The sequence below is a fragment of the Porites lutea genome, chromosome 9 (assembly GCF_958299795.1).
Source record: "Porites lutea chromosome 9, jaPorLute2.1, whole genome shotgun sequence".
Taxonomy (NCBI): Eukaryota; Metazoa; Cnidaria; class Anthozoa; order Scleractinia; family Poritidae; genus Porites; species Porites lutea.
The window spans coordinates 1,084,909-1,100,873 of NC_133209.1; the positions used below are offsets into that span (position 1 = coordinate 1,084,909).

The following is a 15,965-nucleotide window of genomic DNA, read 5'->3' on the forward strand; positions in this document are numbered from 1 at the left end:
AAATTTTTGTGGTGTAAACGCGACTAAAGGTCAGTAAAAATCAATTTATTTCTAAAAGTATGGCTCGTTTTACAAAATTTTCTATTTTATATCATAATACCAGCTTTCTCATTTGGCTGCCTTGAGTTTGTTCGCCAATGTGTTGTTTTCGTCCTTCATTTGTTTTAAGTCCGCTGAGATTCGTTCCAAGTTAGTAGTTGTGTTTTTCTGACTTTCCATTTCAATCTGAAGGAAATGAACATTGATGTTAACTAAACCTATCAATTTCAAGCCGGCGAGTGTTGACCCTGGGGAAGAGGGGTTTTAGCACTGATCTTGCTCTCCCGGGGGAGGGAGGGGACATTTGAATCTTTCTTCGCCCGACTTGTGGATTGATCAACGACTTGGAAAAAGGGACGGACGCCTGCATATGTCTTTGCCTTACAACCATTCAATAATACATTGTTTGGTTGAATAGAAGGCGCCACAAATGGAGTAATCTGTAGTAATAGGGAAAGTTGTTAGTTGAGCGAAGCATGTCAACCGGAAGAGGACATTTTGCAATATTTGACAGTGGTTTGACTTTAGTTTTGGGCAAGTCGTGTCGTTACGAATTAGGAGGCGTCAAGATATATTAGGCTGATTTAGCAACAGGACAGGAACGTCAGTTGACGACGGGAAAGCGCGTGGAAAGGACTAAACACGACTTCCGGTGCCCAATTTGCCGCTCTGCCATTGCTCAAGCCACTTGTTTGATCTGCGCGCGCCGTCGTCAACTGACGTTCCCGTTCTGTTGCTAAATCAGCCTATCAAAAGGGAAAACGCCTCACTTCCGCTTGACCAGCGTCACTCAAAAAGGCCGAGTTTGGTCCACGTGACTGCGCGAATATGTATGCTTTACAGTCTCGTTATAAGGTTTCTCCACTGTGTTGTTTTACTATGGACTGATATCAATATGTCTCATACAATACCTGATCCTCTAAATCTCGTATTTCTCTCAAGATGAGTCCAGTTTCTTCCACTGAATTAATCAGTTCCTTGCAATTCTGGAAATTAACGATCACGTAAGTTTTTAGGTGTTTATTAAAAGGCATTGTCGTGGTTGAAAATTAGACAGCACATTTGGAAATTTATGGGTGGAAAACGGTAACCGGTCGTTTCGATACAAATTCAAGCAGTAAAATTGCACAAAAATTTCGATCACTTTAAGTACAGCTTGCGTGTGAACAAGAAATCATTTTGGGTGAATATTCTTCGTTCTTTAATCCAAGTACGTGAAACAACTTACAAGTCGACTGAATAAACTTGTATCGAAACGACCGGTAACCGTGGAAAACGGTCGTCCTATTTACATTCTAGTTTGATAATAACTAAGGTGTTTATTTTTCCCATTTTGACTTGGAAAGTGGAAACTGCCCGGCGTTAGAATAGGACTAAAAGTCGTTGGTGGTAAGGTAATGGTACAGCGAGAAGGGCTCGCCCAAATGGTGGAGTGACTGTCTAAATATAAATAAACACTGCTGGTATATAGTAGGTCGGATAGAACTAAATGAACATACCTCGTGAAGACTAGCTAGATATTTGTACGCTTTGCGGCAGGACTCGTCCTTCTTTGCATCCTGAGCAAGAAAATATTGGAAACGAATTGACTGCGAGGTTATCATACTTAGTTAATCTATTTCTAGTAAATAAGCACTTTGTTCCGGGAAAAGGTAGAGAATGTGCTTTAAGTACAACTGTGTAAGTTCTGATGCGGGATTTATGGTCCCGTACGAAGAATGTGCACCAGCCTGGCCTGCATGGCAGGCGTTCGAAAGGGAAGGGGAAGGGAATTAAGGCGCAAGACCACGCGCGAGGGAGGAGCGCCCAACGCGCTCTCGCACGCCCAAATACCCCCTTCCCCTTTTAACGCCTGCCACGCAGGCTAGCACCAGCCTGGCAAGTTGTGCGCATTCTGCTTATTATGGGTACGAGGGCTTCAATATTTGCAAGAGATTATTTTACGTTACTGCAAAACTCTGAATTTCCTGACAGGTTTGTTATTTTAAAAAAATGATGGATTTACCTGCGTGACTTATAGAAATCAAAATCGACATTGTCATTAGCTCTTCTCTGAAACATTACGCTGACACTTTAAAAACAAACCCTGAAGATGAGTTCATCTGTTACAGCAAATGTTCTGTCCAGTTTTCCTGAAAGTTGGTTGATTTCTTTTTGCACATCTTTGGTGTCGATCAAAATCTGCCATGTTAATCACAAGCTACTGTCAAACACATGCGTAAACTAACGAGCAACTTCAGAACAAAACACTCACATTTGTTTCCTTCAGTGTACTCAGTGTATTTAGCACTAAGTCGAAACTAATTTTCGTGGCCTGCCCAAGATGGGACCGCGCACCATATTTACGTGGTCAACCCAGCTAGGCGAAGGTCGAAGCAGCTGCAAGACAAAGGTTGTACGTTCTTTCCCAGTTAAGAACCTGGGACATGAATATCGGTCCGTTTTCGAGAATCAAACCCACGACATCTTGCTCCACAAGCCAGCCCTCTACCGACTAAACTGACCCTCAGGGATTTCACTTAGACAACACGTAATATGATAAGCAAACCTTAAACAGTTTAAAACCCTAGCTAACAAAGACAAGCTAGCAGGAATCAGCTCACAACTCGCTGACTGAAGAGACTGAAGCTGATTTGGAGTTTTACTTTACGAGTTAGTTTCGCTATTTATTGTCACTGATAAACTAAGATTGCCAGAGAATTACAATATAGCAAAAGTCAAACTCATTGAGTTTTAAGTTCCATACAATAGAATTATCACTACAAGCCGGTAAAGATTAAAAGCACTACCTTGTTTATCTCTTCTTTTTGTTTCTTGATATTTCCTACAATTTCCAGTATTCGGCGAGTGTACGCTGATCTATTCACATCTTTTCTCATAGTCTCGTACTCAACAATCTGAAAAATTCGAGCAGAAAGATCTAAAACTAGGTAGTTAGCAAGTTCCAGCGGCTGAAATACAATGTGGATGATGTACGTCGGAGAGAGCGTACCAAGGGACCTTATACAAAGATCTTGAATATGGCACACTTTCCACAGAGCTCGACTTTCAACACCTGTCATCCTTAAATGGAATCCAAACCACAGGCATCCCAATCACATGATGAGAGTAGCGATATGTATACACTAGAGTTAAGGTGGCTCTCTAGAGTAAATTGGCCGTGCGCAGCCTGAGCACTAGTATGGTGCAAGCTTTAAAATCCGCGCGACTTCCACGCAAAAATAAAACAAGCATGGCTTCTCAGTTTCGAAATATTTTGAGAACTTATGACAGGTCGACTTGTAGCAAGTCTAACTATTCACCGTGTTAGGCAGATAGGCAGGTACCGTCTTAAAACTCTGTGACCAATGCAGCCTTCATGTATAACTTTGAAGTTACGAGCATTCATAACTATAACTTGAGCAGATATATTGGATAAAGTACGCAAACATTACCAGTTGTTTGTAAATGTCTTCCTTCCCTCGTGCCTCCTCTGCAACTTCTTTCATTTTCTCTCGAAGAGACTTTATCTCCTCCAGCTGCTTTTGAGCTTCCGACTAAGAACAAGAAACACAAAGAGAAAAAAAATACACTCAGATTAAGAACGATCTTACCACACATGGTGGGCCGACCACAGATTCCACAGACCTACATTGCACCATTCTATTAGCCATTAAGCCACTTCGGTTCTCTGTAATGCTTTTTCAAAGGTGCCCTGTGTTTCTCACAGACTTACCACTCTGTTAGCATTAAGCTGCTTCAGTTCTCTGTACTGCTCTATCAAAGGTGCCCTGTGTTTCTCCCACTGCTGTGCCAAGCTAACAAGTCGTTGTGCACTGGCATCAACCACACTCTGAATGATAAAAACAAAGTTTTTGAAATGAGAGTTTTAAAACCACCAAATGTACGTAGCGCCGAGAACAGCACAAAGATTTTTAACGAGAAGAAAGCAATGCCTCAAAATATGTGCATTGACCGCCTCCTTCCTTGGTAAGTGTTACACGGTGAAAAGAACATAAGTATCTGAAACATATCTTTAAAACTAAAACGTTACGTCATGTCTTTTAAGTGTTTAAAAACAAGATTACTTGACCTCCGATAATGCACGTATTAAGAATTGGGAATACACAACCAGGAAGCTTTTCTATTGGAATGTTTGATATCATTATGCAGGGGCGTAGCCCGGATTTTTAAAGGGGGGGTCACAGACAGGGACATCATCCGGGGATCGCCGACTATATATGGTTTATACCGCTGCTCTCCCTCGTGTATCAGCGGGTTCAGTCGTATTATCACGGCATGAAGGCCCATATTAACTAAAGACGAGAGCCGTTGGCGAAAATACTTTACAAAAAAACAAATTTTAAAAAAGTGGGCTTTTCAACAATGGCTTTTACGGCCAAGACATTGTCATGGCGTTTTTGCCACCTGAATATTGTAGGTTGTTTGCTCAAAAGAAGGCCTACCAAGGGGGGGGGGGGGGCACGGGCACCCCAAGACCCCCCTAGCTACGCCCCTGTTATGTGGGTGCCAGGTAAAACGCAAAATATTACTTTTCAATTTTTGCAGGAATGTTGCAAAAAAGGGTGCACACTTTTGTTGCCCCTTTTACCATAGCTAGAAGTGCCATCAGACAAAATAAAGGCAATTTTTCTTTACAGTCCATATTACCTGAAGCTTATCAATGTTATTTTCTGCATCAGGGAGCAAGTCAATAGTCCTTTTCTTTACTTTGTAAATCTCCTCTTGTTCAACATTCTTGGATTTTTTGTTGGATATTTGTTCGTTTGTCTAGAAGAAAAACAATTTCCAACATTTCAGTGGTAAACAGTTTTGTAACACCAAGCAAACCTTACGGTAACAAGTTAATTCCGTTGCAATATATTACGAGTGAAAAAAGGTAAACAAACCTGTTGTATTTCCGCTAAAGATTTTTTGATTTCTAACTCATTTTGTTCAATTGATGCATTCATTTCACTGAGTTTGGATTGAAGGGCATCTAGTTCTTCTTCTCTCTTCTTCCTCATCTCCTGATAACATAAAAATGAAGGAATTTTACATTTTAACACAAAAGTGATTTCAGACTAAAGTATAAAGGCTTTCTTGATGCTGAAATAACAGTTTAATTCAAAGTCCAAGCCCTTGATTAACCTCCTAACAGAATGTCTTTCTCATGCAAAACACTCCTCCTGAGGATACATTTCTCCACTGCCACCTGCCCTGACAGAAGCTTACTTCATAACAGCAAACATAATATTTATTTCTTCATCTCTTCTATCCACTTCCTTTGCATGATACTCGAATGCATCAGTCACTGCATAAACAGTGAAAGCCATGGACTCAGTTTCAAAGTGGCGATGGTCATCTTACCTCTTCAGTATCTACTTTAGGAGGTCCTTCTTCACTCAAACCTGCCATGGCTGCTGTCTTTTCTTCATCCTGACAAACAAATGGCAATGAATTGAAGATAACAAATAACTATGAGAAGGACTGTATTACTCCTGTCTAGCTTCTACTGCCTATAACCCATCCTTTTTCAATAAGGAACTTGACGTTTGTAAGGAATTTTCTTGTAAGTGACAAAATCACAGCTACACATCAAACAAGTATCTCTTCTAACACATTATATCAAACTTTACAAACAACAAAAATGAACTTTGAGAAACTGTTAGGCTAACAAGTTTTTAAAAAAACTGAAATTGCAATCTGTTTTGATCTTCTTCAAGTTTGTCCATCTGTGCTTTCTTTTTTATGAGCTGTGTTATTTATACCTTCTTTGATGTTTTGAGCCCTTATTTTAATATGTCACTCAACTTGGCGTCAGCTCTCACTGTTTGAATTTTAATAAATTTCATGAAACAGCTCCTTCAACTCCCACTCCCTCTGCAGATGATAGAAGGTCAATTACTCCCCCCCCCCTGTTCTTGCACCTCCTTCCTTACAACCAAATTAAAAATACTAGTATGACAGATTGCATTTAATTAACACTCCATGTGACTCAAACTCACCTGGGCAAACTGAAGTTGTTCTGTGCGAGTAAAACGAGACCCTTTGGATGGTGCAGCAGCTCCTGATGCTTTGTCTAAAAGTCAGGCAAATCAGTTTTCTAAAAAACCTCTAAAGAGCTTAACGAAAGTACCTAGAAAAGTTCAGACTAGGCAAAATTGATTATTGGAGGGTGAGGGGGGTGTTGCTGTGGTACACGTGTTAAAAGAAGAAAAAAATGCCTGAAAACATATATTATTAAGACACCTTAACCCTCGGACGTACACGCAAAGCCATACCCCCACCTTGGTACAAGGGGGCGGGGGGAGGGGGGAGGTTGATGGACCTGATGGACCTCCCCTTGACTTTTTGATATGTTGCAGTATTTTGAAACGATTTTGCCTTCAGTGGAAGGCCTTTGATCTTCTCTTCAAGATGGGGTATATTTTATGGTTGGTGGCGCTGCTGGAGGTCTGTGATGTCACCAAACATGGTCGCCATCTTGGCCACCATCTTGGATTTTAACAAAAAAAATTAGAAATCAGGTAAAAACAGTGAGAATTAATAATAATATTTCTCTTTGAGGTTAACTGCAGTAAAAGTCACTGCTGTCCTATTTTACTTTGTTAGTAAAATAATTAATATCCCCTAATAGTTAATAATGATAATAATTAATAGTTGATGACAAAGCATCATGCCTACACAGAGGCAGCAGGCATTTGTAAGTTACTTCAATTAAATAAATAATAAATATTCCCTTTTATTCTCATCACCTATTTGTTAATGGTGGTCTTGAAAGTACAACAACTCCTTACCAGAAAGAGATGATACAATATCACTGAGGTCAGCATTAGCAGCAGCATCCAAGTTTGCTCGTTGTAGCTCACTCTGTAGATGTTGCTTGATCTTCTTTTCCAGACGCTCTCTCTTCTGAGCCAGGTATTCCTTTGCCAAATTAACACGACAATAAATAATCAATAATTATAGTAATTATTACTATAATATACCCTTCTTAAACACTTTCACTCATAGAGTCAATGAATTGCCTAAAATATGATATTATTGAAAGGACTATTATGTACTTCTATCATATAAAATCCAAAGGTGTGACCATTCAAATGAAACCTCTTCAGCAGTACTTTCAAACTGTACCACTCGTTTTCCACATCATAGTCTGTGGATGAAGTTATATGGTGTTACCATTTAAATGAAAACTTCTCAGTGGTTCTGACTTTAACATGGTGCTATTTGTTTTGCATGAAAATCTATTGCAGTTTCTGAGTCAATGGATGAAATCCTGACGTGTGACCATTCAAATGAAACTTTGTGAGCTGAGCTTTTGTATGGCACTATTGTTTTTAGTATTTAACAAAAAAGGAAACAAGGATTAGCCATGAATTTAAGCGTCTGGTAACTGTTAATCCTGAAAGAGAGGCCATGTCACTTTTATGCCTCCAATGTAGTGAGATCATCAATTCACTGTAGTTTTCTGCACAAACAAAGTTGGCTCACAATATCACTACATACCTCTTTTGAGAGTCGTGATGCCAGTCCACTCTGATTCCACTCGTTCTCCCACTCATTTGCTAAGGTGACTGCTATCGCATTTTCTTCAAGCACAGATGGGGCTACATCTTGACGACAGGCTGGCTGACTTGTGATAAAAGGCAAGGAAGTTCCATAATATGCCTTAACATCTGCACACACAAACAAAAAACAAGGAAAATATATCAGAAACATTCTGTAACATAATAGGCACTAGTGGTTTCTTTTGAAGAAAAAAATTGGAGATTGTGATCTGTACAAATCAATACCAGTAGGATATCATATGGAATCTGCTAAGTATGGAAAATAAGATAAGAATCTCTCTACTGTTAATGGATCACTACAGACAACATTTTCTGAGCACATTAAAAATATATAATATGTTTATCTTGCCTGAGAAAACAACCAACATTTTGTGACATTCACAACTGGTTTCCCTGCAAAATGACTTCTAACGAATATTGATGACTGGTCACTACCCAGATCTGGGTAGTGTTTTTGATTAGTTGAAAATTTGATAAAATACTAATACTTTTGTATGAAAGACTGGACAGTAAATTACCTTTGGGTATTTTCTTGGTTAAATCTCCCAGACCTTCTGGGATTCTCAAAGGGCATGCATGAAACCTTCTGACACATCTGGTTCCCTGCAAATCAAGATAATATTTTGAAGTTGATGTAACCATTTTTAAGTTACACAACAAATTCATTAATTCTGATGAATGTTAGGGATATAATTGTAAGTTCCTTTATTATTTGATCACTGTGCATTAGTATCACACTCTTTGTACTCATACAAGAAGGCACAAGAAGGTATTGAGAAGGTAGTTAATTTTGTTAGTGCTTTTGTCACCCACCTCTTTATGCCAGGCTCGAGGTTTAGTTCCAGTCCAGCTAATGTTGTCTTTCTTACAGAAAGAAGGCGTCCAAGGCTTAGCAAGTCTCTTCGACAACTCAGCAGCTATCCTTCTGTTGAGCATCACAGCTGAACCTGTGAATAAAGGCAACAACAATACCATTTATGGACAGAGGAAAATATGTAATCTCACAATCCCCAAAAGAATGTGAAATATATATATTAAAAAAAAACTCAAATTCTTAGGCAACTTATAACAAAGTTAACATTTACACAGAGGTGTTCTTTAATTTATTTTGGTTCAGTGCATCTTTATTGCATGACACAAACGACCTTGAAAACATTTACTCCATTTCCTACTGAATATATCATTTCTTTGTAAGGGCAGATTTTTTTAATGAGCAACATAAAAGAATTGTTATGGCACTGAACTCCAGTCCCTTGGTCGAGTGTTGTTTGTTTGTTTTCTTTTTGATTGTGGTCTTGATCATGTATATTTTTCAAAATTTTGTTCGCAGGTCCTTCTGCTCTCTAAGCACCTGGAGACAGGTTTTGTTGGGGAGGTTACCTCTTCCAGAGTTACCAGAGTTCCTTTACGTTGCATCAGGTCCACATGCTCACCCCCAACGAACATTTTACGGACCAGATCAAGTGCTCATTGATCATCAAAGAGTTAAATGTCCTAGAAAAACACCTCTGTGAAAAAGTGTGGTTGGCAGATAGTCTGTTAACTTACCCATCGCTGGCTCGCTTGCTGATTCTGAACTCTCTTTTGGAAGATTCTCCACTAAAAACATGAACAACTTCCTGATGTCTGCTTCATTGGAGTAAAGGAATGTTTGGTATCCTATTTCCCCACGATAACCCACTTCCTACAAGCAAATAAGTCACAGAGCAGATGGTTCGCTATATGCTCATAGTTGAACAGCCATTGGTCACAGTAACATTACACAGTAACAGTAACAAGGTGCAAAGGATAACAACACAATTCCGGTGGATGAACTATAATAACAGAAAACGGCTGTGGCCACATTTACATAGCAAGAAAGGCCACAGTGAGGCCGTCTTAGTGGGGCTACCAATGTCCTTAATCTGAATTTTCATTTGAAGTACTGAAGAGGAGGTGATGTTGTTTTCGCTAGTTTACTATTGCATTGGCAATTTTCTCTGTCACTGTTGCAAATCATCTGTCTTACATCACTGTTTCAAGGTGATGTCGCTAGTCTGAATTTTACCCTAACATGGCCTCCAAACCCAGGGGGGGGGGGGGGTACTCAATAAATTTTTATACGGGGAGGCTCTGCCCTGAGGTCCAGCCCCTTACCCTTTTATATACTGTCTTTCACGAAAAAGGTATCCCTTTCATATACCTTCTATTGACAAGTGATGCCCCTTTCACATACCTAGTTTAGAACTTTGCATCCCTTTTAACTGCTGTCAATGCATAATTGTCATTTAAATAGGAATCAATCACTAAAATAGGAATGTTTTCCCGACTTTATAAAGCCATAAAATTCATCTGTTCAGCCCTTTGTGCCCTTTTACAGACCCAAATGACAGATTCCCCTACCCTTTCATATACTTCAACAAGTAAAATCTGTACCCTTTCATATACCTCAAGCCTGAAAAAGGTACCCCTTTTGGGTGGAGCCTCCCTGTATAGGCCATTATAGGTAGTACCGCCCCCCTTGGGCCTCCACAGTACCAAACTAATCAGTATGGCCAGTTGTTGATGAGGATAGAACACAAGATATGACTGGGTACATGTGTAAGGTGCCAGCAATACCACTGAGTTTGTGCTTCCTTGCAGAATTTTGTCCATCACATTTTCATCAGTTATGTTTTTAAGACCCATGCAGTTTGTCCCGCCAAAATGTCTAGTACCCAGCCAATTCAATAAATCATTCTTATGCCTTCTGTCAGTATATACATCCATTGTCTTGCAGTCCATTGTTGACAGCTTTCTTTTCGCATCAAAAGACCCACCTGACAAGCTGTAGCTAAGGTTGTCCCCAACCTAAACTTGGATGACATGCTAGCAGGCAACACTGAAGGAATCTGCAGATCATCTTTGATCATACGAAGACATTTGGATGTTGCACCAACAATCATGGCTGTCGTAAACTCTCTCAAGCTTGAGACATCTTCAGGGATGTCACTAGTATTTTGAGAGGAAGAGCATTAATTAACAACAAATTTTAGTTGAGTTTAACCACTCTTAACCAAAAATGTTCCATGAATACGCTCCTTTGGTACTGTACTTTGTTTGTGTGTTTAAAAACGGTTTGCTAAACGAGATGAATCTAAGCGTCACAAAACTATTTCGAGAGAGGATATCAAAAGACCTCAATACTGCAAGAGAAGAGGGTATGAATTGCAAATCACCTCTGGCCACGATAACGCTACAAAACGTCCCGTTTCCACTTCATTTTAGAGAAAAACTACCTTAAGATGTCTAATAACGACTAGAGAACAGCCAGAAACTGTGTATAGCGTATTCTTACCAGCCGATCTGCCTGAATGTATGGATAATAATGTTGTCCACCTCCTCCATTTTGCATTGCAGTTTGTTACTCTTGGGGGATTGGGTCCTGGTGTCCTTCCGGACTTGTTCCCAGTCGCTCCTGGGAAAGAAATTGGTGTATTTTAAGACAAATTTAATTTTGCTCATTCTTTTTTTGGAAGATATGCAAATACAGTTGCCAAACAATAGCGCACAAGTTATTTGAAGGAAATAAAAATTATCGTGCATGCGCAACGAAAAAATAGGGCTGTGCTAACAGGGAACTTGTTGCCATGCCCGCCTTTATTGTTCAGAGTGATTTTTGCCCGAAGAATACACTTATCAGATGAATATTCTTAAATGAAACTGGTCGTGCGGATGGCTCTCCCGCTGACTTATGTTCTCCTGAAAAAATAGGTTATTTGTAGGGTAATTAATAAACCAGAAGCGGCTATAAAAAACATGAAAACACCACCCTCAACTAAGCAAGTGACGCATTATAAATGGCTCCACGACACAGAGCAATCATGTAAGCTGGTGTTGCTGGTTATCTAAACAACTCTTTCATTATTGGTTGAAAAAGTTACAAAAAATGTCACAAACACCATATGGTAACTCTTTGTCCTTTGAATAAAAATTTCATCCCAAATTGTATCATGCAAGAAAATCGAAACATCCGTCTTAGCATGGGCACTTAAATCTGATTTATTGACCAGGTAGGCAATTTTTACTATTAATTCGACTAATTTGATCCCCGGCCAAGGTCCCGCAATATACGTAAATTTAAAGTGAAAGTAATCAACCGTTTCAAACCTTTTAACCTTCTATGCCGGCCGTCTGTTTGTATTAAGTCGACTTAACGCGTACGGCGATATGCAACAACGATTGATCTTTAACAACTTACCTTTTGACCCTCTAAAGCAAAACCATTTCAACCGCAACTTTCGTGTTAAAAAAACAGATCGAGTTTCAGAATCAATTTCAAACCTTGGCACCATAAGTTTACGCGTGCGTGCTCATTGCAACGGCAACGAGAACGTCGCTTAAAAAGTGAATTTGCGCCCTTTCAGTCTTCATCGCAATCATTCTTACCCACTTACTTTGTCAAATGTAGGCGAACCCTCCTGGCGTTGAATTCCTAGGGACCATGTCCAAGTTCAGAAAGAGAAATTGTTTACGTTTACGTTGTTTACGCTCTCCGTAAAACGTGAAATTAGGCATTTTCACGTCGTAGTTGTGCAAAACGGGAAAAGAAATGTACAAATAAGTGTGATGCACGTGCAAAGTTGTTGTTTTGCTTATAGAACCTATTGTTTTTTTTTTTTGACGTTCTCGCTGCCGTCCGCGTCGTTGGATCTTAAAGTCCCTACAAGTTCACGTTCAAAAACTTAGCTTAATGCAACATCGTGGATGCGGCGGATCTCTTTATATTCCTGATTTAGGTTCGCAGGTAGCTTTGAATTGATAGCCCAGTTAAACAACAAGTTTATTCAGAGCTACTACTTGTCAAATAAAGTGGAAGTTTTCTTTTAAAATAAGCATTTCTATTACAAACCTAGAAGTCAGTATAACGTACAGCATTACAGTTGTCGTTGCTGATGTTACATAATTCTATATCAGATTCACCGTTTTATGTTCTGCTGCCAGTCCGGGGTAAACATTTGCAAGAAAGGAGGTCTGTGCTAAACTTCGCTCCATGCAAGGGAAATCAATCCAAGACAGTCTTGGATTCTGGATGCCAAGACTTGGATTCCTGATTCCAGGTACTGGATTCCATTCGTTAGTGGGATTCCTGATTTTACAAGCAATATTTTCCCAGATTTCGGGTTCCACTAGCAAAACTTTCCCAGATCCCAGATTCCTGAATCCTGATTCCTTTACATAGGCAGATAAACTACACAGTGCGTGGGTTTTGTCTCGCTTTTCGAAAAATCTAAGAACAACCTTGACAGGGGTTAAGGAATTAAATGGCGGGAAATACATAGCAGCTTTGCGCTGCCCTTTGCCCAGATCAGACTATCCAATCACCTTTATTTTAATCTTGTGGTCTGGCGCAAACAATTGCTTTTTAACCCATCGCAAGGGCTATTTTGAGCTAGTCTTTGATTGACGGGTGCTTTTATTTCCTAAATAGATGTTCAAGGTTTACATTAACAGTTCTTTGGAAAACGTCAAGGTTACCTTAACTACTATTGCTACTTATTTGGCATCATTTGATGGCTTCAAGGCAAGTTTTTAAGCAATTAATGATGCTAACAGAAGGTTCCAACCGCATTGCTCTGAGGGAAAACGTTTCTGTTATTTTAGGGGTGTAACTTGGGAATTTTTCAAAGGAAGGAGGGGATTCACAGGGATAATTACACTATTGTCATGCCGACATACATGCTGTGTCTTACTAAACATGCTGAACAGTGTGACATTGTTTCAGATGAGCAACTTAAGCGTAGCGGAATTAAGAGGCGGGCCTTTGCAAAATAGCTGCATACACGTCCATAGCAATTGTTTTGGACTGTTTCGAGCTGCACGTTTTCTATTTTGAGAAATTCTCAGCTTGAATCTGACGTTTGCCGGAACGTCACTGTATTAAAATCTCTCTAATAACATTCAGACATCATGATACTGCAATGATCTTGATTGTGGCCGAGAATTTTTCTCGCTCTTATCCGCTCTCCTTTAGTACGCACTTTCGGGCCAAATTCAAGTTTCTCTGGCAACGCCGTCAGTTTCAGAGTTGATTTTCAAAGACTGCGAATTAATTACCATTCAAAACTGAAAAAGATGAAAAGGAAATGATTTTCTTTTCACAAAATGTAACAGAAATTTTATCTAAATAAATTTGTAATGAAATCACAAAATTCCTGACAAATGAAAATTAACCACTTTATCAAGATAACATAAAAGGGAGCCTTTTTAAGTTCTCTTGATTTGACTCATTTATATTAAAATTTTATGTCAACGTAATGCGCGTATATGCTGTCATCTCCTATTATTCTCTTCCGCTTCATTTTCTCTTGTCCGCGTATATTTGTTTGCCACTAAAGCTGTGTGTGATCAGATGGTACTTTAATAACCCGTTCATCATTCTCTCTTGCTGTTCACTGGCCCTCTAAGCTATCTTTAGAGATTGTCTAGCTGGCCCGTTTATGAATAAAAACCACGGGACATTTGTTGACCGCTTGCGCAAGGGAGTGGGGGAGAGGAAAGAAGTAAGTAGATGCAATCCTACGGCGAGAAAAGAACATTTGCCGGTTTTATTACTTTAAGCGAGTGTACGTTGCACAGATTTAAAAACGAACAGAATTATTATTTACAGTTTCAAATACATTTTTTGTGGTCCCAAACGAAGTGGCTTCGTGTCGGAGGTAAGCTATGTAGTAATAACTTTGAATAATTTTATTTCCTGTACTGCACTGTGTTGCGAAGCAATTTTTACGAAATGTTGTGTTTCGTTTCTTGGTCTTTTCTTGAAATTTTTTTCTAAACCAACTTGAGTGGTCAGTAAAAACAAAACAAAACTAACGATAAGCTGTAATGTCTTTTTTGGGGAAATGAATAAGGTCTTGGAGACTAAATTTGCGTAGTGAAACTCAGCCTCTTGATGTTGACAGAAAACTTCGTGTGCGTTGATTAACCCACAACGGGAGCCCACACACTAAACATAAGAGCTTAAAGGACATAAGTACCAGGCGTGTTTATGTGTGCGAGGACCATGAATATACGGAAATGAGTATCTAACATGACTGAGAGAAATTAATGTGACTGGACATTATTCACCATTTTTCATTTTAATTTTTTAGCCACGCATCACCAAAGACATGCCAATCATGTAAGGCTGCGCTTGGCTTAAATAAAAGCTTTGAGAAAAGGGAACAACACAATCGAGATCAGCCCGGTACTTCTTGTCAGTCTTGTTCTGGTTAATATTTCGACTACTACAACCACAGGTAGCCCAAGCTCGAAATATGAGCATTGGCGAAAAATCGGCGTTGTTGGGAAAAAAACCTATCGTTTCCGCCGTAACCTACGAAAATGAAAGGCTTTCAATACAAAACAGCTTACCTTACATAAAATGTGTTTTATGTCTCTCCTGGGTGGTCCATGGGCCGACTTATGGCCGTTTTATGGGCTGTATAGTAATATAAAAAATATAAACCTTTACATAGAGAGAAAACCGTTTACAGTACCACCCATAAAACGGCCATAAATCGACCCGTGGACCACACAGGAGAGACGTAAAACACATTTTATGTAAGGTAAGCTGTTTTGTATTAAAATCCTTTCATTTTCGTAGGTTACGGAAACGATAGGTTTTTTCCGGGTTTTTTCCCATACAAATCCTTAAATTTCGAATGTTATGCAACAATGTCGATGTTCGCCGATGCTTATATTTCGAGTTTGGGCAAAGGCCAGCGTTATAGTGAAAGAGGTATTTGCTCCTTACCCCTTCCAAAGGATCGATCAGGGGAAAGGTCTCGCTAGACCGGTCATATCACGCGCCTGATGTCAATCATTTCATAATATTACCATTGGGTGAATCAAAATTTAAATCAGTATCATATTATCAACCGACCATCACATTTTATGGCGGTTCTTTGCATTGCCTGACGGACACTTGCTCCGACGGCCATCTCTCTTCGATTTCTGCTTTATATTTTTGTTCAAATTCTATATGTAAATGTGCTTCAATCAGTTCCACACTCAACTGTAATTTTATGCAAATAGGGGATTGCTGTTAAACAAGTCTCTTTTTTCAATCTTATGATAGCTTGACCAGCTAAATATCGCTGGTACCAAAATTAAGAGAAGATGAGTGTCATTTCTCTATTGCCAAAACTGAGTCGAACCTGAGTGCTAGTTGATTTAAATAAAATGAAGGAATTTTTTATCGACCCTAACTCTCCTTGAACGACTGGGAATAAGCTTGCAATACCAATTCGGTTGCAGAGTTGCGGGGCGGGGGGTCGGGGAGGGGGGTCATTGGTATCAACCAATCATCATAGGCTGTTTGTGTCAATATCAGGAGACAAGACCGAGACAAGACGCGACGCGCTGGATAGG

The 15,965-nt window shown here is 39.5% G+C and overlaps 1 protein-coding gene across 1 annotated transcript; it reads right to left on the minus strand.

The window, feature by feature from the left end:
• Positions 1-30: 30 nt before the first annotated feature.
• On the minus strand, positions 31-11,011 carry LOC140947547 (coiled-coil domain-containing protein 22 homolog). Its single transcript, XM_073396687.1, has 18 exons — positions 10,909-11,011; positions 10,391-10,562; positions 9,141-9,276; positions 8,406-8,539; positions 8,111-8,195; positions 7,531-7,700; positions 6,819-6,948; positions 6,027-6,100; positions 5,389-5,457; positions 4,929-5,048; positions 4,690-4,809; positions 3,755-3,871; positions 3,474-3,575; positions 2,829-2,936; positions 2,125-2,220; positions 1,539-1,598; positions 951-1,025; positions 31-225 (listed from the first exon to the last, which is right to left on the minus strand). The coding sequence occupies exons 1-18, from the start codon at positions 10,956-10,958 to the stop codon at positions 109-111; spliced, it is 1,935 nt and encodes a 644-aa protein (XP_073252788.1). The 5' UTR covers positions 10,959-11,011; the 3' UTR covers positions 31-108.
• Positions 11,012-15,965: the final 4,954 nt, after the last annotated feature.

What these genes read in the sequence shown, in the direction of transcription:
- LOC140947547 (XM_073396687.1), bottom strand. Translation starts at nt 10,958, where the DNA reads ATGGAGGAGGTGGACAACATTATTATCCATACATTCAGGCAGATCGGC. An exon ending in TATTGTATCATCTCTTTCTG is followed by an intron (nt 6,101 to 6,818) that starts GTAAGGAGTTGT and finishes CCTGACTTTTAG; the next exon opens with ACAAAGCATCAGGAGCTGCT. An exon ending in TACGAGATTTAGAGGATCAG is followed by an intron (nt 226 to 950) that starts GTATTGTATGAG and finishes CATTTCCTTCAG; the next exon opens with ATTGAAATGGAAAGTCAGAA.